Raw genomic sequence first — 27,562 nt, forward strand, 5'->3', positions numbered from 1 at the left:
TCCTTGAAGAGGAACCGTTGTGAAAGAAGACGATGAACTATGTTCGTTGAATATTCCCATTTATATCATTTGGTTATATTGTTCCATAAAAATTCCTGTTAATTCTCTTCATGGGCTTATCAACATATAGAAATGAAAATGGCTCTTTGGTTGCTTTAATGTATTTATCCTTTTCGACACCCAACTCACGGGATATCAGACCTCTTTCATTGCTGCTAGGAAAGTCATAGTCACAGAAATGAGAGCAATTGAGTCGAATATCTTTTGGTGTTTTGTAGAACGATTGGCTCAGATAAATAACAGAGCAGTTCTTGTGTCTGCCACGAATGAAATAATCAATCAATGGTTTCTGGTTTTTTTCACAAATAAAGTCATCAAATATGACTATCTTCTGGGCATCTTCATCCTTCAATTCCTCTACTGGAATTATATCATCATTGCTACAAACAAGGACATTATACCCGACACTATTTGATATATCAGTCAATGTTTGTAGCATATCCTTGTATTTTTGTTGCTCCAAATTTTTGGCATACAAATGTATTCTATCATAATACAAAAGTGGTTTCATCAGCATATGGTACAACAAATTTGTCTTTCCAGATCCTGAATTACCACATATTAACATCCGAAACGTGTCACTTGGCATGTAACCATACAATCTTTTGAAATTAGTGTTTTTATCATGTCTGTCATAGTTTGGGATTTCCATGTATATCAATACATTATATAAGTTAAAAAAGTTAATATAAGTTAATAATATAATGGATCTACAAAGATTAAAACAATTATCTGAAGCCAAGATTAAGGCTGGAACAATAACCAAACAAGTTAGAGATACATTGAAGGAGTACAAGCATGATAAACAAGATTTACAACAAGGTTTATCAGAAACTTTCAAACCAATTATTAAAGCTCAAGAGGAAACAAAACAAACAATTGATGAAAAACAAGACAAACTGATTGAACAATTGGAGAAAAACCAAAAAGCGTTAACTTCAGGTTTGGAAGACATTGCTATGTTAACTTATCAGCCTGAAACACAATCACCAGAAGCAAAGCTACCAATTGGCTATAAACCATTAATGATGTCACCTGATGTTGAATCAAATTTGGATGCTGGTTTTGATATTGATGAAATCCAAAAATTGATGCAATACGATCTTGCACCTCCGAGTTCTGTTCTCCAAGCTTCTATGCAAGGAGATATTGACATCAAGGATTACGATGCTAATATTGGCAAAATGTTGAAAAAACTTGGAACAAAGAAGGGTCCTTTATCCAAGGGCCAAGGAAAGACCAAGAATAAAGACAAAATTGATAAAATAGATGAAGATATAAAATTATTGCAAAAATACAAAGGGCGCATTAAAATAATCCCAGAAGGAATGAAAACCATCAAAAAAGGTTCTGGTTATACGCAACCAAAGAAGAAATACAGCAAAAAATTCAAGAAATTGGGCTCTGGTGTTGTTTATTTCAATGATGCTAATGATTTGATTGACAGAATGGAATTGCTTGGTGGATCCATTTTGGCTGGCAATAATGGAGTCAAAGAGGAATTTTCACAAATAGCCCATAAATTGAATCAACTTGGCTTGATAAACAACAAACAACTCATTGATTTATTGCAACAATATATAATTCGCTAGGACGCGGATTATTCTTGCATAATATATAATCAAATAATATATGCAAGAAAGAGCGATACATATTTCATCTGTTAACCGTCAAAAAATAGGTCGAAGTCGGCCTGAAGACTTTATTATCAAATTTGATCCACCATTGAAGCTTGACACAACAATGAGACATGAGCTAGCTGTTGATCGAGTGTCAATGACATACTCGTGGCATAATGTCAATGCAGGATACAACAATAATACAATAAAATACAGCCCAGATAATGGTACAAAATGGAAGACAATCACATTTGTTGATGGAATGTATTCATATGATGATCTTGATGATTATATCACTCAATCAATAATTCAAAATGGAGATAAACCATCTTCCAGCAAGGGCATCAATCTATATTTTGTGCTTTCATCATATAGAGTTGTCATTGAGCTGGACAACCAATGGAATCTGATATTAGAAACTCTAATTTTGGGGCGCTTATTGGATTTGAACCAAAGTTAATTAACCAAACTGAACATGGGACAAAATTGCCAAATATTACCAATGATATTGACGTTTTGGACATTAATTGTGATATAATAACTGATAGCCTCAGTGATGGACGATTCACAAATACACTGATAATGATACCCACTGACAATTTAACAAGGAGTTATCCATTTACTTTTGAGCCAAAAAGAGCATTATACAGCCCAGTTTCCAAATCAATTATTTCAGAAATGGGGATAACAGTGACTGACGCTTTGGGTCGGCCAATTGACTTGAATGGCATTGACTGGTTCATGAGCTTGATTCTCAGGTCTAGTTTAATATAATATATCAATATATGGTACGACAAAGTGAATTTAAGCCACGTTTTGACCCAGAATTGGGTCGTTATGCGATGAAACATATCCATGGTGAAGGAATTATGGATGTTTTCAGATCAGTTGGATCAAAACTTTTCGGAAAAACAGCAAAAGAATTAGCTAAGAAAGGAGCCAAAACTGCAGCTGAAAAAGCAGTCACCAAAACTGGTGAGTTTGCTGGTAATAAAGCAGGTGATAAAATAATTCAATTATTGAGCAAAAAACAACCTTCCAAAACAAAATCAGTGACAATGAGCCAACCAAAAATGGAGCAGCCACTGACTGATTTTCAAATAGCTGAGAGAGTTAATAGGATGATATCCGGTGGAAAACTCAAAAGAAGGAGGAAATGAAAATAATGTAACATATCTGTATAAATGAAATCATTCAGAAATCCAAAATACATTGAGAGATACGAAGATGTCTTCTTCCAATTGGAGACACCATTGAATACTGGTAATCCAGGAAATAATAGGTCACAAAAGAAAGATGGTTATCGTTTTGTTGTTGACAACACAGGAGAAGTGACCCCATTTGATTGGTATAATGCAAGAATATCAGTTGGTTTTAAAGTCCAAACAATGCAGAATGCAAATATAGCAGCTGAAGACCATAATGGTATTGTTAATGGTTCACACAGTCTTATACATGATTTCGATGTAAGATTGAATGGTAAAATGGTATATGATTGTAATGATGCAAATCATTGTGTTAATATCAAGAATCTATTGGAATATAGTCCAGGATATGCTCAATCGACAGCAACAAATGAGTTTTTCTATCTGGATACAAACCGACACGCTGAAGAACGATCGGCTGAAGATAACTACAATAAAGGATTTGCTGTAAGAAAAGCACTTTTGGGTCTATCAGTGGTTGTCAATACAGAAATACCATTGAATCGATACTCATTCTTTGAAGCATTGATGGATGAGTTATTGCCATCAACAAGATTGGAATTAAATTTGCAGATTGAATCTGATACTATTCTAATATGGCAAGCTGGGGCTGATTGTCGTGTAATTATTACCAGAATGGAGTTGATTGTACCAAGAATCACTTTCAATTCAGAGGGGCAATCACTGTATATGAGTCAGTTTTTGAAGCCACATAAATGGGTTTATTTGCGAGAAAATATTGAGAGAAGTAATTCTTCAACACAAAGAAGTGGTCATTTTCAGATAACAAGTGGGATTTCAAAACCAAGGCATGTATTTGTTTTCATTATCAATGATGCAAATCTTGCTGCACAAACAGTAAATCCATTTTTGTACAATACATTTAGTGTATCAACAGATCCCAGAACATTGCTAAATTGTCATTTATCTGTGGCTAATGGCAATGAATATCCTGATGTACATTACACTCCAGAAGCTGATTTGACTCGAGTTTACAGAGATGTCCTCAAATATGTGCATGCAAATAATGAATACAGTCAGGGGACTTTATTGAATGTCAACAATTTCAAAACACTATTTCCATTCTTGTATTTCGATTTAACAAAACAAAAAATGGATATCAAAGATGGTACCACAAAGCTGACATTCCACTATGAATTATCTGGTACAACTGCAACTGCATATTCAGTTTATGCATTGACATTATACGAGCAAGACGCTGAGCTCATTCAAAAAGATGGCAAACTATTGTTTCGATAAATGGAATAAATTTTTAATGTAACGTTAGTTATATAAAAGATATGACAACTTATCATTCACATGGAGTAACACTATCAATTGGGCAAAAAGATAGACTAGCAAAAGCATTAAAAAACAATTCAGCAATAACAATAAGATTATCAAATTCTGAATTAACTGGACCGGATCAGCTGATGTTAACCAAAACACAAATAAATAGGTTGAAAAAGGCAATGCAAAACAAAACTGGAGCAGATATTAAAATAAGCAAAACACAGATACGAAAAGCTGTACAACAAGGAGGCAGTCTTTGGTCATCATTATTCAAAATTGGCACAAAATTACTACCAATGGCAGCAAAAGCAGTTGGACCATTAGCTACTGGAGCACTTTCTGGGCTTGCAAATGTGGGTGTCAATAAAATATTTGGTAGAGGACAAGTTGGTGGTTTCCTCATTCCTCAAAATAAAATTGATCAATTAATAAAATACAAAGATTGGCTCACTGAAGCACAAAAGAAGCAAATTGTCAATGCAATACATACTGGTGGACAGATTGTAATTAAACCAACTAAGGCACAATCAGGAGGTTTTTTGGGTACTTTACTGGCTTCAATTGGCATTCCAATGGTTTTGAATGCATTAATGGGTAAAGGCTTGCAGGTGGATAGAAGTAGATCCAGAAGATCGGTCCCAGTTTTTGTTCCAAACACAAGCAAAAAAGATGGTGGTTTGGTCCTACCAGTTAATTATAGACCCCCTCCATTTTTCGGTACATGGGATCAGTATGGTAAAGGGAAAAAAAAAACCAAAAAAGGAAAAGGTCTGTTGTTAGGCAAAAACAGTCCATTCAAGGGGATTCCATTAATCGGAGACATTCTGTGAAATTCATAAATAAACCACTCAGTAACTTTGAACTCATTGACTGGGTCAAAAAACTCAAAATAAAACACTTCAGAGGCATTTACAGCAGAGATAATCTACCACAAAAGATGAAAAAAGATGAAGTTGGTATCATTAACCTGGATTCACAGATTGGACCAGGTACACATTGGGTTGCGTATCGAAACGGAGACAAATATGTAGAATATTTTGATAGTTTTGGGTTAATTATGCCAAAAGAAATTATGCAATTCATGTCAACAAGTGGCAAACGATTAATGTATTCAGGTGATGAAATCCAGGAAAGAGATTCAGTATTATGTGGCTATTGGTGTTTGTATTATTTATTTGAGAGACAAAAGGGTACAAGTATATTGAAAACAATCCACAATGCACATTTTGACATGAACAATCAAAGTGTCAATCATAATTTTATAATCCAATATTTTAAAAAATTATCTAATTAGTTTGTATAATGGTTGATATAAGATATTGTGAAGAGTGTGATGAATACACAGAATTTTCAGGAAAATTATGTTTATGGTGTACATTGGTAACAGATTCTGAGTCAGACTCTGATGATAATTAATCTAATATAGTGATATAAAATGGTCAAATCATATTGTGTTAAACAAAAGAAAGAAACTGAATGTGTTCAGCCTTCAGGTTACAAGCAAGCCAAAAATGGTCGGCTTATGTTCTTCTGTACCTGTGCTGAATGTGGTATAACTAAAACCAAATTTGTTAAAAAACAGGGAAACTAAATAGCCCCTCTGAAGGGGGGGGCATAATGGATACTTTAGCATCAACTGGTGCTGATATGTTAATTCAACATGCATTACCATGGATGGGAAAAAAAGCAGTTGAAATGGGTCGATATTATGGGTCTGAAGCACTTAGAAACCCTAAATTGCAAAAAAAAGCTATTGATTATGCTATCTCTAAAGCAACTCCTTTTGTTCAAAAGACTGGATCAGAGATGTTTGATAAATTATCAACCAAAGTAAGACCAAAAAGAAGGTACAAAACTGACCGAAAAGAACTTGATGGTGGTAATTTAGATACAATTTTAGAACAATTTGGCACACCAGGTAAGGTTGCATCGAAGTCGATGGATGTTGTTGGAACATTAATTCCATCAACAAAGGAAGTCTTTGATAGATACAAATCTGGAGACATTGCCAAAAGTGCATTTAGCACAGATACTGGCATATTGTCGAGTCAATTTTGGTCTGGCAAGGCTGGGAAAAATACATTAGAAAAATACAAAAATTATCCATGTGAAAGCATGGTAAAAATTGGAAGCAAATTTCACAACACACCGAAATGCTCAAGCTATGATTCAATTGGTTGGCACCCACCAAATTGGGATGAATATGAAAAGGGAATCAAAGGACGACCCAAAAGCGGTGGTTCAATTGATATACACAAAATGATTGGTTAGCTCCCAAAGCCCAAAGCTGGGTGGGTATTACCTGGTCATAAATACACTGGTCCATACAATGATTTGGAAAATCAAGTCAAATATAACCCCAAAACAGGGCAAATATTGGAAATATACGATAAACCAACAGGCAAAACAGATGCAATAGCCATGCAACATGATGTTGATTATTCAGTCTGCAAAGATGACAAAAAATGTAAATTGAAAGCTGACAAAAAGATGGTAAAGTCATTGGATGCTGTTCCATATTCCGAACGACAATGGGGACATTGGTTGGCAAGAAATGCAATAAATACAAAACAGAAACTGGGTCTTGGGGTTCCAAAAAACGTCAAAAGCCGTCGGGTAAAGAGGAAAACTGGCAAGAAAAATTAGCTAATGAGCTGCATAAACCCATACGGCGTAACTTTACTCGGCGGCGTGTTATTGTAAATAATATTGATGAAATATGGGCTGCTGACCTTGTTGAAATGCAACAATTCAGTAAATGGAATAAAGGTAATAGGTATCTTCTCACGACTATAGATGTTTTCAGTAAATACGGATGGATTGTTCCATTAAAAGATAAAAAAGGTGAGACCATAACGAAAGCATTTCAAAGCATATTCAAAGAGGGTCGAAAACCAAAGTATCTGTGGACTGATAAAGGCTCAGAGTTCTACAACAAACATTTCAAAGACTTGCTCAGTAAACATAACATTACACTGTATTCGACTGAAAATGAAGAGAAGTCATCAGTTGTTGAGCGATGGAACCGAATGATTAAAAATAAAATGTGGAAACGATTCACTGCTCAAGGCAATACAATGTATCTGGATATTTTGCCTAAAATATTGAAGCAGTATAATAACACTAAACACAGTTCAATAAAAATGACACCGACAGAAGCATCCAAGAAAAAGAATGTAGGAACTGTTTACTTCAATCTATTTGGCAATTTGAAGCAGTTATCATCTTTGCCAAAATTTAAAGTTGGTGAAAAGGTTAGAATATCAAAGTATAAAAGAAAGTTGTTTGATCGAGGTTATACAGAAAACTGGTCAGAAGAGGTCTTCATTATCGATAAAATACAATACACGAATCCGATCACATATAAACTGAAAGATCTCAATAATGAAGAAATTAAAGGGAGTTTTTATGAACCAGAATTATTGAAAGCTAATCAGGAGATATTCAGAATCGATAAAGTTATCAGGAGAGATTACAAGAAGAAACAAGCTTTGGTAAAGTGGAAAGGATACAATGATACTTTTAATTCTTGGATCCCAATCAAGGATTTAGTCGATTTGTAAAATCATTTCACGGTTTCACGAGTATTCGATAGCGAGTCGATTCAATAAAAAAATCTATTGTTGTGTGCAAGATAAATGATATTCTTACCTCAAAAAGCGTCTACAAACATCAGAACGATGAAAGTGGAGAAATAAATGTCCAAAAAATCCCAAAACAGGAGCCATAAACATTAAAATACAACCTCTTCGCAAAATGGCAACAAAATGGCCGACACGTGTGTTAACAAACTAGTGTCCAGTCCGCTTTGGGTTGTGTCATCGTGAACTTGATGATGTCATACATAAGGGACTTTCCCTAAGAAATGAGTCATCAGATTTCTATTGTTTACAAGTCATATGACAGTCGTATGATTATCTCAACCAATCACAATCGTCACAATTTTGCTTCACAATTGTGAAATTTTTCAGTGAAACACATAGTCATTTGTGAAATTTTTCAGTGAAGTTGCGTGAATAAATTACAAACATTTGAAGTAAAGTTTACTCGAAAAGTTTATTTCAGATGTTATAAAGTGACTAAAACAGAACCGAGGATAATTTAGGTTTTGAAAACCGAGGAAAAAAATTTAGGTTTTTAGGTTTTAGGTCAAAAGCTAAATTTAGGTTTTTAGGTCAAAAGCTAAATTTAGGTTTTTAGGTTTTTGACGTCTCCGTTGCAGGAGTTCATTGTTGAATTCAAAGGCTGAAATAGTATTTTATGTAGTTATTGGGGTTTATAAGGATTTGTATGGGATTTTTTATCATTTTTTTGAAAAGTGGGCTCATACACCCAAATATCTAACTACTAAAGGGAATTTAACCCTTCTCTCCTTTCCCCCAATCGGTTTAAAATCATAACAATAATTATAAGTATTTTTGATTGTAAAGCGCTATTGATCTGTGTTTGTAAATAGCGCCTTATAAGTAATAAATTATTATTATCATTATTATTATTATTATTATTATTATTATTATTGCTATTATTTAATTTTTGATTACTCGTTTAATAAAAGTCATATCAGATCTGATTGGCTGATTGTTGTGTTTTGCGCGTGTGTTGCTACTAGCGAGGAAAATCATTTACGTTTTTATTTTACAACGCTCATTTATAACCAATAGGGGGGTTTGCATTGCCGCCATGTTGGTGGATAAAACAAAAGAAAATTTGTTCACAGAGTTTGCATAAAAATGGCAGTCAACTCCCAGAGGAGAAAAATCGTATTGTTCTTGTCCACCAACATGGCCGCCATGACGTCACATGCAAACCATCAAGAGGCCATTTCTATGATTGCATCATTTGACTGCAGTTACCAGAAAACATTTCGTTTTCCTTTTCAAATTCGAATTTTGTAATTCCAGTGGAAAGAGAATGACAACAGCTATAATTAGCATGAGAAAACAAAAAACTGAGGGATTCTGGTAGTTAGTGAAATGTCCAATGAATTAAAACATAGTTACTTGAGGGACTAGTTAGGAAACCTTGCCATGAAAACAATAGTGCTGCAATTTATGTTGGAAGGGTTGCGACCTTGCACAATCCTTTGTTTTAACGTTCACACCACAGTTGAATATCTTAGCAAAAACGTTTCCATTGGTCAGTTGCTCCAACACATTCCAAATTCTGTTGTTGTTTGTGCAGGGTCAAGGCCAAAACGGCAAACAAAAACATATAACAAAGACGTTTGTCAGGTTTCATAGCCATTGCCTTTAATTAACTATGATTAAAAGAATCGATAATATGTGATCTCTTTAGTCTCTGAATAGTTACTGTGGCAACGGAATACGAGAAGGAGGAGAGGAGTGTGACTGTGGCACACCTGAGGTTAGTACGAACTGTTACAGTATTTTAGCATTAAGGAAACTGTAATAACAATATATATGAAACATTTCATTGGCCATTCGAGGTTATCTTCTTTCCAGAAGGTTTGATTCTCTTATTATATGTTGATGTTGAAAATTGTTTGATGAAAACAACGTGAAGTAATGTTTAAAACACAAGCAGCAGTGTTTTATCGGGATTTAAAACCACGAGGCGTAGCCGAGTGGTTTTAGACCAGATAAAATACTTACTGTAAGTTTTTTTGAACGGCTTCAAAAACATTCCTGGATAAGCGTGTGTCAAGAGAGTTCATAACAATGATGCTTTTGTGAATGTTGGAAATTAGCATACGAGAAAACCATTAAACACCGCATACTAATAAGGAGGAGGTTTTTCCGGTTTTAAAACCTCTGCATGCACGTGATGTTTTATCGACCATTTGATATGTCAATGGGCTTATGAATTATTAATGAATTTTTGAACCACATATCAAACTATTTAATTTTCAATTATACTCTATTATCTCTGCAGATGTGCATGGCTAAGGATCCCTGTTGTGAGCCTCACAATTGTGTTCTAAGGAAAGAAGCTCAATGCAGTGATCTGCACCACGGATGCTGCAAGAACTGCGTGGTAACAGAAATCAGTTGATACAGAACTCTTAATCCCACTCAATCACTCTTTATAAACACAGTTAATGTTCGAATTTTGAAAAACCTGATTGGCCAAATATAGTTGCCACGGTAACGTCAATATTCCATGAACCCTTATCTTTAGCACCAATTCGTTGCTAAATAAATTTGAGGAAAAGCTAGCAAAGTTTGGTGGCGATTGCGTAGATATTGAAAATCTATTCGTAGAGTAAGAACATGAGGGGTTCAAAATAAAATGATAAGAAATATCTGGATAAGAGTAATCAATAACCCAGAGTATTAAAATCTGGATCATTGTATAATGCAATTCCAGTATTCATTGGCATAGCGGCCATGGTGTATGAGCCATTATACCATGCCCGAGAAATAGCGACCATTAAATTGTCTTCTGGTCGTTCTGGCAAAGCAAAATCAGTAAGATATAGCAACATTTCTTAATTGCTTTCAATTGAACAATTATTCCACTGATGCCTGATGAATATAGGATGATTATAGCCAACTCAGTGCTAAGCGCCTCGTTGGCTATCATATCCAACGCGCTCTCGTGGAATAATTGTTAAATGTACTAATCATGAAATAGGCCCGAAGAATATTGGGTCTGAATAAACTGGGGCCATAAACCATTGAATTATGGATTGAAATGATTTTTATTTTTAACAGGTTCAAGTTCAACAATGACCTGGGGCTAAAATTGAAGAATTTCGAAACGTCAAAATTGAACATAGACACAGATAGATTGAAACTAATCGATTGATTTTCGATTTTAAAAAATGTCGGCTTTCTTAGCATCTTGCCACTCCATTTGCTTTAAAATTAAGTAAGGACGGTCCCGTTACAGAGTCAACGGAAATTTGTGTCTCTTTTAGTTCAAGAAACAAGGAACTTTATGCCGTGGAGTTAAAACAGACTGTGATGTGCCAGAATACTGTACCGGGGATTCTAGAGATGTAAGTACGATATGGACGCTGAAGTTCATCGCTCTCGTTGATCGCCTTGCATTTCTCTGACGTGTTTAGTGTGGCAAAAGTGGGACAATAACAACAACAACAACAACAATTACACTTTAATTTGGCACAAATATAAAGTACACGAAAAACAGCATAAAAATTAACTTAATTAGGCAAAAAAGTACTCAAAAGAGGAAGAACTAAACTAGATGAGCAGTTAAAAGATTATGATGCTTTATCTGGGTCGTAACACACAAGAAAGAAAACGAAAAACAAGTAGATAAGTCAAGAAAGAAAGAACGAAAGAAAGAAAGAAAAAAAGAAAGAAAGAAGGAAGGAAGAACGAAGAAACGAACGAAAGAAAATAATTAAGATAGGAAATAGAAAAAAGAAAAACAAGTATCAGGTATTATAATGACACCAGGCTAAATAACTAAGAAAAAATGATACCTTGTGGTAAAAGGGAAACAGCTAAAACGCCGCCATGACCGTATGACAACCGCTCAGGTTTCTCAGAATCGCATTAAGACAATGGTGTTTTGTATTTCCTGAGACTAGATGAGGTATAAAAAATATCGTCTATAGCCCTTAAATCCACAAGACTTTGAGTAACAAGAACTAAACTTAAAAGAATCTCACATCCAAGGCAAAATGTGACGTCATGGATTTCCTAAAGCCGCCATCTTGTATTCACCATCTTTATTTGATGAGTTCCCACATCGTTTAGAATTCGCTTTTATTAACCTTGTATGAGAAAGCGAATTTCATCATTCTTATTTGATCTGAGGAAAGAAACACATTTTGATTTTGTGTTGTTAATAATTATTGAATGTTTGTTGTCCGGTAAAATTTCAGTGCCCAGCGGATAGCTTCATTGTCAATGGATACCCATGTAATCAAACCAAAAGCGTAAGTTTGTTAAATATCAATTTTTTCTTTGTTCCCATATATGACCAGTTTTCACTAATATTTATCCCTTTTAAAAGATCTTAATCACTAAAACAACTGGGAGTGGTTTGGGGGAAGAACGCGCTGGTTGTGTTGTTACCGATGTTTTTAAGAACAAACGCCTTTTCGAAACAAGCTGTATTTAGAATAAAGAGTTGCGTTTTGGAACCGTGCTGTCACTCCGGAAGTTTCAAATTTTGTTCCGTGCTCCACACACTTGTTGTTGTATACGAACTGCTTTGTTACATTAATTGTAACCATATATCACTATTTGTTTTTAATCAATGATTACTGTCATTTCTTCTTACTTAAGGTTGTTCAAGGAAGTACAAACTACAATAGCGTATTTATAAGGAATCTGAACCCTAGATTGCAGACCCGATATCTCCGCATAAGTCCTCAATACTGGTATGGTTATCCCTGTCTTAGAGTTGACTTCATGGGTTGTGCTTCGGATGAAGGTAAATGAAACTAAATTATGTGTAATGAATAGGACGTATTCGTATTCTTGGTAATAAACTACATCTAGTTTGCAATGTAGGCTTTAGCTTGCAAAACAGGCGTTATTTTTTGCGTTTTTCAGGCGAGCGGAGGCAAGCACGAGTCACTCTCGCTCCGCGCTCGCCTCGTACTTGTCTCCACTCGCATGAAAAACACAAAAAATAACGCCTGTTCTGCAGGCTATGTGGGCTCTTTATCGTGGAAAGATTCCCCAGCTTAAAGGTCGGCACACACGAGGGGACTAGTCGCAGGGACTTGTTTCAGGGACTAGTCCGCCGTAGGTTTTACACGATGGGACAAGTCGCGGGGACAAGTCCCTTGAAGGGTTTACACGCGGGAACCTGTTACACGTCGAAAAAGAAAAATTTAGGGCGACTTCACTGAAATTCAGGGAAACGTAGAGACGAAGAAGGCGCGGTCCTAAACAGTGAAACATGGCTGAAAGTGAAACATGGTTTGAATTCGTGGGCCAAGTCGCAGGGACCAAATTTTGGCCCCTGCGACTAAACTGTTTGATGAAAATGGGTAGTTCACACGAAAGGACTTGGTCCCCAGGACTAGTCGCAGGGACTAGTCCCTTCGTGTGTGCCGACCTTAAGGGACTATGTCAGCTGGGACACATGCGCAGTAGAGTCCGATTGAGACTAATTTGCATACAACTCGTCGCGGGATTTTTGCTTTTCCGCCATTGTAAAAGTTTTCAAAAATATCGCAAGAAACTTGCTTCTGTTATTACTAAAAAACGGTTGTAAACAAAAAATTCAGCTAACTCTCAGAAGATGAACACGATTCAAACAGATGAAACCAGCTTCCTGAACTCTCCGACGGTATTTGAAAGAGTTGGGTCAATGATTTCAAAGGGCTTCTTATCAACGTGCGCATGCGCCTGGAGTGACATAGTTCCTTTAAGCCTAGTGTGCAAGTTGACTAGTTTACTCTATTTTGTTCCATTGCAATTACATCTTTTTAATGAGAAATACGTCTAGCTTACTTTGTTATTTCTCGTCAATATAGTCGGGTAATGGATATCAAATCGGAAAAATGAACTGTGAAATTTTGAGGACAATCATTCAGCCTTGGGTATTACCCTTCAATATACCAGCCCCCTGAAGGAGTTTATTTGCTAAATATCCAAAGGTAACAGTCGTCCGATTTGACTTTTTAACAACGAGAAAAACAAATAAAGAACGTCACAGGTTTAGAATCGAATCACAATTTAATACAATCTTTAACTAGTTCACTTGCATTTATTTGGCTGCATTCACGCGGTGGCCATAAATGGCTGTTTTTGTCTCAGTCTTCCATCGTAAAGCGCCAGCGTTTCAGAAATTAATCGGAGGGTTATAACATAATAAGAAAAGCTTTCCGGATTTCTGGTATATCAGACGAAAATTCCTTTGGTGTAAAGATTGTCCTCAAAATTTCACAGTTGCTCCCGAAGCTTCGCCTCTCGGCAAACTGTTCATTTTTCGGACAATCTTTCAGCCTCTACTTTATCCTTCGATATACGTCAGCCGCCTGAAGGGGCTTATTTACTAAATAACGGTTGTCCGATTTCGTACCACGTGACCCGCTTCGTCCAAAGAGAGCGCGTGGAATTAATCGGTGGGTTATAGCGTCTGATGATCAGCGTCCTATTTTTGTGGGTAGTGCACTGTATAGTGGTCTACCCACTGTATCGTCAGACATGTACGAGTGAGTGAGTGTCCGTAAACAAACAGGCCTGCAGCGTTAAGTCCGCAGTTAAGTTTTCCGTTTTCCAGCATGTTTGTAATTTACTGTAATTTTTTTTTGTCTTGTCCCGCCTCGACTAGCTTTGTGGCTATTTGCAGGACAAGCTCTTTATATAATCTAAATCTGTAAATAAATTGTTGTTGTTTAACTCACCTTTAACAATAAGTATAATTATAATTATAATTATAATTATAATTATAATTATAATTATAATTATAATTATAATAATTATTATTATTATTATTATTATTATTATTATTATTATTATTATTATTATTATTATTATTATTATCAATTACTGTCGAAGGAATATAAATACTTACAACAACGCTCTCTACTTTTCCCTTCAAAAGTAAAACCAACCGCTCCAACACCGCTGAAATCCTACACCCAAAATTTGTGCCTCACGCCAAAGAACAAAACATGCAGCCCGCCAGATGACGACCGCCTGGTGTATGTATCTGGTGATAAATGTTCAGAAAGCCATCTTCAATTCTCACTGGGAGCAGATGGCGTGCTACGTCACAGCTGTAGTGGAAAGATGGTGTGTCCACAAAGTAGCGGCAACGGTGCAAAGATTGTGGTCAGCAGTGGCTGCACAGCTGATAATTCCAAGTTCGAACGGACACAAGGTTGGTAGAAGGCTTCGTGTTTTGGAAGTAAAAATATTTTTTTCAATTCCAAGACGGCACACGAAATATTAAAATTTTAACGACACTACGTTTCTATGGTGCTGTCTATTGTTATCCAGCTGCAAGATGGTCTATGGCTGAGATCCTGTAGTGTGAGCGTTCAAATTAAAGCTACTGAGCAGCAGGTCCTCATGTTACTGTATATCATGTTGTTAAATAGAAGAAAGACCCTCCAATTTATTTACGTTACTTAATAGCTGCGAAAAGAAAGCCTGAAAAAATCAGACTTGCCATGACCTCAACGATACCGGTGCAGTGCTCTACCAACTGAGCTATCAAGGCAACTGGGAGCTGGTCATATTGTGAGTTCGTCTGAATATACCCTTACGAACTTACAGTATGACCAGCTCCCAGTTTGCTTTTTTCAGGCTTTCTTTTCCCAACTGCCTTTAAGTACGTAAATGACTGCGAGGGTCTTTCTTCTATTTAATCTTTCATTCGCAGTTCAATGTTGTATAAAACCGTTTCTTACTTTGATCCTGTGCATAAAATCCTAAAAACCGTTCACTCAAATGAAAGTTACTGAGCAGTACGTTCCTGTAGTGCTGTTTATTACGCTGAAGAACGTGGTTCTAGCTTTTGAGTCTGTGGATGAAATCCTAAAGTGCGACCATTCAAATGAAAGCTACTGAGCAGTACTTTCCTCTGGTGCTGTTTGTTATCCTCTAGAATGTGGCTCTAGATTGTGAGTCTGTGGTTGCAATCCTAAAAGGTTTGACCGTTCAGATTAAAGCTACTGTGAAGTAATTTCTTGTGGTGCTTTTTATCAAGCTGAACAAGGTGGCTCTTTTTTCCGGACTGCGGACGAAATCCAGATGTCAGTGAGAAAAACATTAGCCTAACATTTTTCAAGTTTCAATCCATACCGGCCTACTCTGTCTCTAGCCAGAGGCACTAATCGACAGTTTTATTGCACTGGGGTGATAATTTATAACAAACTTGACAATTATTTCATTGTTTCTGTTGAAAGACAAACATTTTTGGGTTTTGAAATGACAGCAAATTTGCGTGATACTTCCCCTTTAACATAAACTCTTTTTGATCATTTGTCAGGACGTTCTTTGAAGCATGTCAAATCTGGAAAATGCATACACACCAATGGAGGATGGCCTGGTGCTGGAAGGGAGATGGTATTGTATTCTGGATGTGATATGCAAAGGCTTGAGTTATGGTTTGTGAAACAAGGTAACTAGCTGAAAGAGAAGTCAAGTACACAAAGGAAATATGATCTAAGCACCGTCCCTAATTGAAATCGCTCTAACGCTGCGATAAAGTGAAAAGTATTTACTCAGGAGCCTATGGCTCATAGGCCCCTGGTTTACTGTATTATATTTATATCTTGGTGTTGAAACTGTGATATCCAACGCTTTGTAGGTACTCAGTATGATCACAGAGCAGATGAAGAGCAGCTAGTCAATGAATTAGGCTACAAAGAATTCGCGATAGAGTTCTAAGGCCCCGTCCACACGTATCCGGATATTTTTGAAAACGAAGATTTTTCTCTTCGTTTTCGTAAAAATAAGCGTCCACATGTAGTGTATTCGAATCGTTTTCGCCCGTCCACACGAAAACACCAAACAGGATGGAGGTAGCGTCCCTTACAGAGCATGCGCAATGACAGTAATATATGAGCCCGCATGCAGCGATTGGTGCCACTTTTGTAAGGTGTTTACTCCATTGTTCACTCTTGTTCGTCGAAATCAGCGAAAAAATCCAATAAATCCACAATCAAAAGCAAGGCTGACTCATTCGTCTGGACAGATGACGAAGTAGAGCTTGGTGTAGCTAGCCTTCTGTTTAATCGTTTTACAGCCCCTGTTCTCCGGAGCGGAAAAGCAACCTTATTTTGTTTAATTGCTTCCTCACATAGTCAGCTTGAAGATTTAACAGCGTAAAATGCAACTGTATGCATGCTATTAGGCTTGAAAGAAGCCCAAGTAGAAACGACACAAGTTGTCTGTCCAACATCTTGATTTTTTCCTCAGGAGAACGCAGACCGGGATATACTGGACTCGAGCATCGTATTCGAAAACCTTCGTTTTCGTCCGTCCAAACGAAAACGATAAGCCGTCGTTTTCAAAAAAACTCCATCTGGACCGTTTTTGAAAACGTTCGTTTTTGGTGCCCGAAAACGCCGTTTATGTAAAGACGGAAGGCTAAAACGGAGAAAAAAATCTCCGTTTTCAAAAACATCCGGATACGTATGGACGGGGCCTAAGCCTGCGTTACCAGTCGGGTTCAGAGTTTGGCAACAATCAGGTTAACCAATTTTATGAACATTATTTATAGAATGCGTTGATCGTCTTGGGATGGAAAATGGTGAAATCAAGGACAGTCAGATTACGGCAAGCTCCTCAAGACCTGCTGATCTACCCGAGTATGGACGGCTAAATAACAGGAAGTATTGGTGCGCTGGGAAGACAAACAAAAACGAATATTTTCAAGTTGATCTTGGACAGGTGTGAAAAATCAATCAGTTTCACCCTTCCCTTTGGTCACCCCATTTAAAGCCTGGTTTTCGTTAGCGACGCAAGCACAGGAGCAAGCATAAGAATGCTTATTTCAAAGTGAAAACGGCCTCGACGCAAGCACAAGCGCAAGCGTAAGAATGCTTATTTCACTGTCAAAACGGCCTCGACGCAAGCACAAGCACAAGGATCAAAATTTTTCCTTTTCTTGGGCTTGTGCTTGCGTCGAGTTCGATTTCACTCGACATAAAGCTCTTGTGCTTGTACTTGTGCTTGTGCTTGCGTCGCTAGTTAAAACCAGGCTCGACAGTGCGCCGGCCCATTTCATGCACATTATCATGGTCACATTGAGTATTTTTTATACGAGCAAATGTTCTGTTAATATCAAGGCCTTATTGTAGAAATATTAAGAACCTTTAGATTTGAGTACGAGTTCGACTTTTAAACTTCATACCCGTCACATCCGCAGAATTCTCGCTCGTGTGTTCCCGTTGTTTACTAGGCAGACTCTAGAAACAAGATTAGTGTGACAAATGATTATCTAAAGCACGCGGACTGGATTTGAAAAGTCGTACTCGTTGTCATTCTAATGGAATTGGTCAAAACTACTACAGTCGAACCTCTTTATTACGGACACCGAGGGGACAGGAATAAGTGTCCGTATTACAGAGGTGTCTGTTTTAGAGAGGTAGGCTTTATATGGATTCGGTCTCTCGGGGACAAAATGAACTGTCCGTAATAGAGAGGTGTCCGTATTATAGAGGTGTTGGTAAGGAGAGGTTCGACTGTACACACGAACAGGACCCATCAAACCACAAAATAGATGGTGGTCTCTACCTGGACCCCGGTTCCTCAACCTCAACATTAAAGATGGTGTCTTTTATTGCATAGCCACCCCTCTATTCAGCAGTAAAAAAATGGCAATGATATTCAATCTCACTTTTCGTGTTCATCAAGCAATACTAACTCTTGCTAGCTGAATATTTCTATATCAATTCCAATTTTTAAGCCAATCAAATTTCGTCGGTAATGTTCATGTGATAGGTGATGTCTGACTTCGATAACCCCCACCCCTCCCCCCTACTCCTGACAAGGCGACCCACCTTGTTATGGCTAGTTACGTAAAGGTTCCTATTGAGTATTATTTTTTATGTTAGTTTTATCAAAGTCAGTTGCTGTCAAACATTTCTGATTTCTTTGTTTATTTAATCATAGTCAATAAAAGGCAATTGTTATAAAGCCTGACAAACTTCCTTGTTATATGTTTCTGTTAGCATTTTTGGCCTTGACCGTGCACCCCAAACCACAATAGATTTTAAAAGTGTTGGAACAACCGACCAATAGAAACGTTCGTGTTAAGATATTCAACTCTAGTGTGAACATAAAAACAAAGGATTGTGCACGGTCGCGGCCCTTCCAACAGAAATTGCAGCACCATTGTTGCCATGACAAGGCTTCATAACCAGTCTCTCAATTGACTATGATTTGTTCAGTTTATTCTCTTTATTTATTTTCAGATCAGAACTGTCAATAAAATCATGATTCAGGGACGCGCTACCTGGTACAACTGGGTTACTGGGTTTTATCTGTACTATAGTGACGATGGACAGCGGTGGACAGGCTACTCAGAGAGTGGAGATAAAAGCCATTCAAACGTGTGTAGATTCATATCTGTTCACATTATCTTTTGAACGTAGTTACGTTCTGTTGGGGTTTTGTTTATGGTCAACGCTAAAACGATCGAAAAAGCAAACGAAAATTAAAACTTGCGAAATCGTTTCAAAGTATGGACTAGTGGAACATCAGACTTGCGAAAACGGCGTGGCTTTCGATCTCTACAGTGTAACAATGAGTGAAAACACATAAGAAGTATCAATGGGTTTTAGAAACGCTTAAAACAGGTAAATGTTTTGATGCATTTTTTTGTGAAATGCAAAGGAACTTTGCAATCCAACAGTGATGTGGAATTAAGTTCTAACCATGCAAACTCGGCTGTTTAAGCTATTAGAGGGATTTAGAATCGCGCCGAGTTTACGGCAAACGGCAAACGCGAGATTCGAGTTTATGTTTTCTTGAAGAATTAACAACAACAACAACAACAACAACAACAATTTATTTACAGATTTAGATTATATAAAGGGCTTGTCCCGCAAATAGCCACAAAGCTAGTCGAGGCGGGACAAGACCAAAAAAATACAGCAAATTACAAACATTCTGGAAAAACGGAAAACTTAACTTTACGCAATAACGCAGATTTAGGTAAGACTATACATCAAAATTAAATAGGTACATAGATGAGAATATTGCAAAATAATTCTGGCCTTTGATACTATCGCAAAACTACTCAGTTTTACTAAGAAACTAAAAACCGCGAGAGGCAAATGAAGGATAAACATCGTCATTTTTGCCGTTTGCCGTTTGCCGTAAACATAATTCTAAATTTCTCTTTTATTTGAAAGGTATCTCAAAAAAAGAATTCTGAAATAGTTTCATTTGTCGTTTCAGTCTGTTTGTTATCTTGGAAAATGCAGTGAGATTCATGAAACTCAATGCAAGGACCTCTGGGGGGCAAGTAAGTAAACACTTAAACACTCAGTATATAATTTACCACTACGAGTCTGATTGGTTGAAATTGATCACGGTCATAATAATAATAAAAATTAATAAAATTGAAAGACTTGCAAAGCGCTATCACCAAGTCAATGTTCGAGGGCGCATGTTTAAAAATAACAAAAAATATAAACTAAGAGCGTTAAAACACCTCAAACAAAACCTAGCACGAGTTAATTCAATAAAGTGCCTTCTTAAAAAGAGACATCTGCGGAGGGACACTATCAGACGATGCTAATTTATGGTCCACCGGGCGGAAAATATCTACCTATGTGGCAACTTTTATAAACTATAAAAGATAACAATTTTGAACCGTCTTTAATTAAACAGCTATTAAACTTGCCTTTAGGTTTGGTATAAATAGTGCATAAGATTAGTAATGACGTAACAACTTCACAGAATCGGCCATCTTGAATTTAGGAGTTTAATTTTCCTTTGGTCTTGAGTTAATGACGATGCCTCCTAATCCGGGATTTTCCCCCATAGCCTACAAATATGAGAGAAACGCGGATCTTGGCAAGGACTATGATAGTACGAAGAGACGATTGGTGGTGATCACGCATTTTTAGAGATAATTAAGGCACAGTAATTCTAATAATATTAAAATACATGGCAGTGTGTGGCATTTTGTCTTAAGGACGGTGCCTACTTTTGTTACTGCGCATCTCGAGATACTCGAGTTTCCTGTGGGTGGTACCTACTTTGCGCGGTTTGAAACTATGCGGAGAAAGAAGAACTTAGCAAGTGCTCTTGGTATCCAGAAAGAAAATTACGGGTAATCATGCATTTTTCAGAGATAAAAAAAGCTTCACTTTTGAACAAAACGCCATACATTTCTTTGTATTTTACTGTTTTTTAGAATTATTGCTGCTTAATTATCTCTAAAAATGCATGGTTACCCCCAAATTTCTTTTTTGGATTTCAATAGCCTTTGCTAAGATCTGCTTTCCCCGCATAGTCATAAACCAAACAAAAATACTTCTTTATTAGTAGGCACCATCCTTAAATCGAAATGCGTGGTTAACTCCAATTTTCTTTTTGGATTCCAACATCCTTTCTGAGATCTGCCTTTAACACAAAGTTAAAAACTATGCACAAATACCTTCGTATTAGAAGCACATCCGGGGAGACACTAAGCGCATCTAGAGTGACAAAAGGAGGCACAGTACTTAGGCAAAAAACATGTTTTCAGTTATTGTAAGTATTATTTTATGGTGCATTTCTTTGGGAAAATCCGAATCCGGATTTTTGATCCAAGATCATTCGGATCATGGTGTATCAAAGGAACCGACGAATCCACCCTGGGTAAGGATTCGTTGGTTCCTTTGATGCACTATGATCCGAGTGATCTTGGATCAAAAATCCGGATTGGGATTTTACCAAAGAAACACACCTTAGACTTTTAACTATTTTTAGTGGCCAAGAACGGCGATAAGGGATGTTATGACAAACTAAATACTGAGGCTGCTGGGTATGGAACATGTCAACCAACAACAAACACGTCTTGTGCTATCAGGTAAGAATACAAGTTAGCTTCGAGAAGAAAGCCGTTAAGCTATTTCTCTACATGATGGCTGTAAGTCAGGAGGTCCCTAAATGACAAAAACGTAAATATCTTGGGCAAAAACAAACAAACAAAAAAAAACCCCTGAAAAACCTTGATCTTAACACTTCATTAAATGAAGATGTGTCAGAACAACTCCATGAGTGAGAGTATGAGGATCCGACTACATGAAGCTGTTTTTCAGTAGGTTTTGTTTGAAACAGTGAGCCTTTTTATAAGGTTGGACCATCCACACGGGGAAATAATCCGGCAGAACGTCTTCGTGCACGTATGAATGGAAAATGTGAACTGAAATAAAGGTTTCTTTGTTTGTCGATTTATTTATTTTTTATTGAGGTTGGCTATAGCTACTCTCACTCACCTTTCTTGGCATGCTGGTTCGGACCACAGGTGCAGCTGTCCTAAAAGGCCCATCTAAACGCCCCCATTCGACCCTACAGAAAAACACCCTTTTTCTTAAAACATTTCAGAATATGAGAATGATGTATCAGGATGTATTATTGAAAGTGACAAAGGCATACTCGGAAAAAGGAAATCCGAGTGCTCCTATCAGTAGTCGAACCTAAGGCCTTCTGATTACTAGTTCGGATGCTGTACCACTGAGCTACAGGAGACTCGTGAGAACTAAGGCCATTAAACTTGGTTCATGGGACAAACATGCTACATACTGTTAGGATTTGAATGTCAATGTTTGGCTCATGCGCACATACATCTGGCTTAAAACTTTGTTCATCTTTAGTGACGTTTTATGCGGCCAGCTTCAGTGTCAAAGCAGCAGCAATTCTCCAGCTGTTGACTATGGATGGAGCTACACTAAAATCAATTTGGATAACGGAACACAGTGCAGGTTTGACTTATCTTGTACGGCCCACGGCATATTAGGCATCTTCATTAACTTGACGACAACAAGCATGAAAACGTCTTTGTTGTATGTTTTTGTCAGCATTTTTGGCCTTGACCGTGTACAAACCAAAATAGATTTGAAATTTATTGGAACAACTGTCCAATACAAACGTTCCTATTAAGATTTTCAACTGTAATGTGAACGTTAAAACAAAGGATTGTGCACGGTCGCGGCCCTTCCAACATAACTGAATTGATTGCAGCACCATTGCTGTCACAGGAAGGTTTCATAACCAGTCCCTCAATTACCTATGTTGACATCTACTTTACATTAGTATAAATCTACTAGCGTTCTATTACGAATGCCGTTCTCTGATTGGCTACGCTACCCGCTATCTATTCTGTGATAGATTGATAGATAGTGAGTAGCGGTTGTCAACAAAATTCAGCCCGCTTATTCGGGTTTTCGAAGTGACTCTTTCTCTTGATTATTCGCTCTCGATTTCTATGCTTGATAGCTGATGAGGGCTGCGCCCTCATCAGCTATCACGCGATAGAAAATCTCGAGATCATAATTTAATAGTTAAATAGCAATACAGTCAGTCTACCTCACGCATGACCAGAATTTCCGGCAATGGAATGGAATCAATATCGTGAATATTTCTCTAAAAACTTTCGGAAAAAGATGCATAAACTGAAACAAAAAAAATCAAAATACTTGGGAAACAATTGTTATTTTTGAAATACTTAATGCTGCAATATAAAGTAAAATTCATAGCTTTATACCATTCATAAACTAAGGAAATGTCCAGGGGAACTCTGAAATCTCGCTGGCTATGTTCAAAACTGATGTGACGGAAATAACAAGGAGTAACAGGCCTGCACGACTTCTAACAATGGAAACATCTTTGAAATGTAACCTCTTTATAACTTTGTTCTGACAAGTATGTCATGTAGTGATTTTCCTTTTCTAAAAATAAAAAAAAAGTGGTGGCTATCTGAAGATTCAACGTAGGAAAGGCTGATCTCGTATTTAGTGCCAGTTTTTACAAAACTTCGTTCAAATTTCAAAAATACTGGTCACGCGTGATGTAAGCACCTTTCTAAAAGTCTATCTAAACTGAACAATAAAATTTAATATGAAAAAGTAGTAAAAACATCGATTAACTGTAACATAAAAAGAAATGACATGTTTCAGTTGTTATCAAAGTTTCTTAAGCAATGTTTAAAACACGAGCAGCAGTGTTTTATCGAGATTTAAAATCACGAGGCGCAGCCGAGTGGTTTTAGCCCTGATAAAACACTGTCGCGAGTTTTTTGAACGGCTTCAAAAACATTCGTCGAAAAGCGTGTGTCAAGAGATTTCATAACAATTATGCTTTTGTGAACGAGAAAACATTAAACACCGCATACTAATAAGGAGGAGGTTTTATCGGGTTTTAAAACCACTACACGTAATGTTTTATAGACCATTTGATAGGTCAATGGGTTTATGAATTATTAATGAGTTGTTGAAATATATTTATTGAACTGGAATTTTCCGACATTATGGCTTTATTTAGACCGTAGAACAGGGCCGGATACCTTAAACCTTGCTTTCCATAAATAACGGTATTAAACCTTGGGATCGTAAAAGGACAAATCCCTGTGCTTTTATAATAAACTTCTAAACAGCCAGATCCGGAGCAGTAAGCATTTCCAAGTCATTCAAGACTAAAACTGTTTAGATGACAGTTCAACTAAGAGTTCGATGAGAACGCGTCTTTTAGAATCTTTAATAAATAAGCTGAAAATGAAAGGCTTTTTTAACTAACAGTCTATAGAAGGTTGCATTCTTTATAGGACTTTAAATTTGTCAAACTAAGCCGTTGTAAAAGATAAGGAAGGGAACTTGAATTGTTGGAAGACTACAATTGAGCGAGTTTTTATTTAATCTTGCCGTAATATACATCAGAAGAAATTATTTTTAAAAACAAACTATCAAGGCTCAAAACCCTCTAAAGCGGCTAGAATATCATCTTCTATAGCGTTTTTACAAAATAAATTCTCTCACTCCGCTAAATTGTCTCCTTATATTTATTGAATTTTTTCGTTAGTGGTGCTGCCTTAAAATCTGTGGATGATGCTGGTCTTGGAATGGTCAGAGATGGAACAAAGTGTGGAAATGAAAAGGTAATTTTGTAGAGGAAGTACTACAGTCCATTTCAATAGAATGTGGAATGTTTGCTCAAAAAAACCTTAATCACCCTAGAAATTTGAATCCCGTCACGTGGTAAAAAACTCCGTTTTTACTGAACTCCAACTTCTGTATCCCTTTCCTTGAAATTTCTTCCTGTCTACTAAAATATATAGACTTGGGCATATGGAACGTCAACAATAGTTACCGCGTAAGGATGTTCGGAAGCTGATGAATTGCTTCAATTTGTTTTATAACCTGCAAACATCTCTAGATTTGTGTCAACTATAAGTGCCAGTCCTATGATGAGCTTAATATTGGCAAGTGTCCGCTTGTAGGAAATAAAGAGTGCAATGCAAGAGGGGTGAGTGGAAGATAAATTATCCGTTTACATATTATTGTTTTTATTTTATTATTCTATTATTCTTTGCCACCAAAGTGTTTTTACAATGAGATAATAAATTATTTAAATAAAGGTATGGGGAAAGTTACTAGTAGATTGTGTAAATAATTATCGTAAAAGTTTGGGAATTAGAAGGAGATTGAAAGGAATTAGGATGAAAAATGGCCTGTGGCGAGGAGATCCCCAGAAACCACAGGGCTTATAGCGAAGGGTTGTCCTTATGATAGCTCTGCGTATATACAATAAGGTTAAGAACGACAATAAGATAATTTAATTAGTATATACCACACAAGTGAATAGTACTTTTCGCGCGCGCTGATTGGCTAGCTCGAAGATGATTAGCCAAGTACTATTCACATCCGAGCAGCCGACGGTTACTTAAGAGGAAATTATTTTGATAAACGAGGCGGCTGTTAAAAAAAAAATACATAAATGGTAACAAAGTTTGGTTTGACGGCATTTAATGGTAACTTATTTAATCTTTTCAACCTCATATTTTAAGGCGAAAAATGAAAATACAATCCCTTGTTTACGAAAACTGCCGAGCACTAAAATTACAATGAAAACAATGAAACATCTAATATTTTTCAGCCTGTTTCAACAACAAGACGAATTTCACTGAAAGTTGAAGAAATTACACCGTAGGAACTAAACAACTGTCTCCAAAAGTTTTATTTGTCTGCAAGAAAGCGAGATGGAACTTTCTACAGTAAGAAATCGCTTACCGTGTAGCGCGCGAGATTTTATAACTTCATACCATTTGTCGGTATATTGTCAGAAGTAAAATAATTTTTTGGTCCACTAGTTATTCAGCTTGGGTGGTATATAATAAAACAATTGTTCACCTCCTTGTCGGTAAAAGTGCTTCGCGGCTTGATAAACTGATCCATTACTATTCACCTCCACTTCGGTGAATAATTGTTATTGTTAAAAACTGCATCATTGTATAATGCAATTCCAAGGATTTGATTGGCTTAGCAGCCATGGTATATGAGCTATTATACCATGCCCGAGGAATAGCGGCCATTAAATTGTCTTCTGGTGGTTTCCTAAAAGCGAAATCAGCAAGATCCAGCAATATTTCTTTATTGTTTTTAATAAAACAATTATTCCACTCGCGTTTGTTGGATATGAGATGATTATAGCCAACTCGGCGCTACGCGCCTCGTTGGCTATCTATCATCTCATATCCAACGCGCGCTCGTGGAATAATTGTTAAATAATTACTTGGTTCCACTCAAAGACTTGGTCACCAAGCACACAACTGTATTACTGTTGTTCTAGCTCAAACATTTGATGTGTGTTTTTAGGTCTGTACAAATGAAAGAAAGTGTCATTGTGAAGGAGGCTTTGATCCCAAAGATGGTTGTGCCTCAGGTAAGATGGATGATTATATCCACATGCACTTTGGTTTGCCGTTGTAATTACAAGGAAATACTTGCAGAGGGATTGGTTATTACAGAGAAAAACAGTACCTTTCTTAGTCTTTGGTGAAAATGCGATACCATTGTTCAAAAATATCAATGACAAGTTCAGATATCGTGATTCAAAGTGTTCTATATATATAAACTGAATGTGTTGACATATGTAGTTCATGACATCTTTGAACGGATTCTTTGAAATTACTCAGAAAAAAAAACGAAAACGTTGGTATGAATTACTTTCCAGACTCAATGATGGATTTCCGAGCAAACTAAAAGAATAAATGAAAGGGTGTGTCTGGTAGGAGTTTGAGATGTATTTGGTATGAACACAGGAGGCCCACACAAACTGTGTGACCGTTTGTATTTTTGAATTTATAGAGGAAATGTATGGGAATGTCGAAAATCCTCGTATTATCGAAACAAACGATCACACAGTTTGTGTGGGCGCCCTGTGGTATGACTAAAAAAAAATCAAGTCTTCAGTGTCTTTAAATAATCACTTTTAGTTTTGGCGCCACGAGATGGAGCCTGGGGGGATTGGTCTTCGTGGACTGTATGTGACAAGGGTTGCAATGGAGGCAAGAGAAAGAGACATCGATTCTGTAACAGGCCATTTCCTCTGCACGGAGGGGCTGATTGCTCTGGAGATCGACATCAAACTGAGGACTGTAATACAGAGAGCTGCCCTGGTAAGTGAGGGTCTATTCTAGAAATGGGCCAATGAGGGGTCCCCTTTTGTAATTTAAGGAGTCCCTTTTCAAGAAAGGGGACCTCAAAAAGATATTTGAACTTCTTTGTAAAGTCTATCCAGAGGCAACTCAAGAAAGTGAAGAAAATGAACACAGAAACAAACGAAGAAAAGAAAGACAATTTTCCGATAGTAAGGAGTTAGAAGTTTCGAAGTATAGGGTTGCGGTTATGTCAATCTTATCATCAGTGATGCCTTAAAAAACTTTATTTCAGAAAATAAGGACTTATCTTTGGGTGCCATTTTGTGCGTCCCATTTGCCGTTACTTTTCGAATTTGAGAAATCACGCAATACCGCGCTCTAGAATAAACC

At 36.9% G+C, this 27,562-nt stretch overlaps 1 protein-coding gene across 1 annotated transcript in view; it reads left to right on the forward strand.

Moving 5' to 3' along the window:
• LOC146452351 (uncharacterized) overlaps nucleotides 1-27,562 on the forward strand; it is an 87,989-nt gene that overhangs the window by 25,193 nt on the left and 35,234 nt on the right. The window contains exons 17-32 of the mRNA XM_085097957.1: nucleotides 9,473-9,541; nucleotides 10,070-10,171; nucleotides 11,058-11,138; nucleotides 11,994-12,047; nucleotides 12,400-12,547; nucleotides 14,675-14,953; nucleotides 16,067-16,198; nucleotides 17,303-17,472; nucleotides 18,999-19,136; nucleotides 19,987-20,053; nucleotides 21,508-21,607; nucleotides 22,395-22,502; nucleotides 24,595-24,670; nucleotides 24,949-25,038; nucleotides 26,388-26,454; nucleotides 27,008-27,190. Of these exons, the coding sequence (XP_084954083.1) occupies nucleotides 9,473-9,541; nucleotides 10,070-10,171; nucleotides 11,058-11,138; nucleotides 11,994-12,047; nucleotides 12,400-12,547; nucleotides 14,675-14,953; nucleotides 16,067-16,198; nucleotides 17,303-17,472; nucleotides 18,999-19,136; nucleotides 19,987-20,053; nucleotides 21,508-21,607; nucleotides 22,395-22,502; nucleotides 24,595-24,670; nucleotides 24,949-25,038; nucleotides 26,388-26,454; nucleotides 27,008-27,190 (1,864 nt within the window). The remainder of the gene's footprint in view (nucleotides 1-9,472; nucleotides 9,542-10,069; nucleotides 10,172-11,057; nucleotides 11,139-11,993; nucleotides 12,048-12,399; nucleotides 12,548-14,674; nucleotides 14,954-16,066; nucleotides 16,199-17,302; nucleotides 17,473-18,998; nucleotides 19,137-19,986; nucleotides 20,054-21,507; nucleotides 21,608-22,394; nucleotides 22,503-24,594; nucleotides 24,671-24,948; nucleotides 25,039-26,387; nucleotides 26,455-27,007; nucleotides 27,191-27,562) is intronic.

The sequence above is a fragment of the Pavona decussata genome, unplaced genomic scaffold (genome assembly GCF_977016875.1).
Source record: "Pavona decussata unplaced genomic scaffold, jaPavDecu1.1 SCAFFOLD_371, whole genome shotgun sequence".
Taxonomy (NCBI): domain Eukaryota; kingdom Metazoa; phylum Cnidaria; class Anthozoa; order Scleractinia; family Agariciidae; genus Pavona; species Pavona decussata.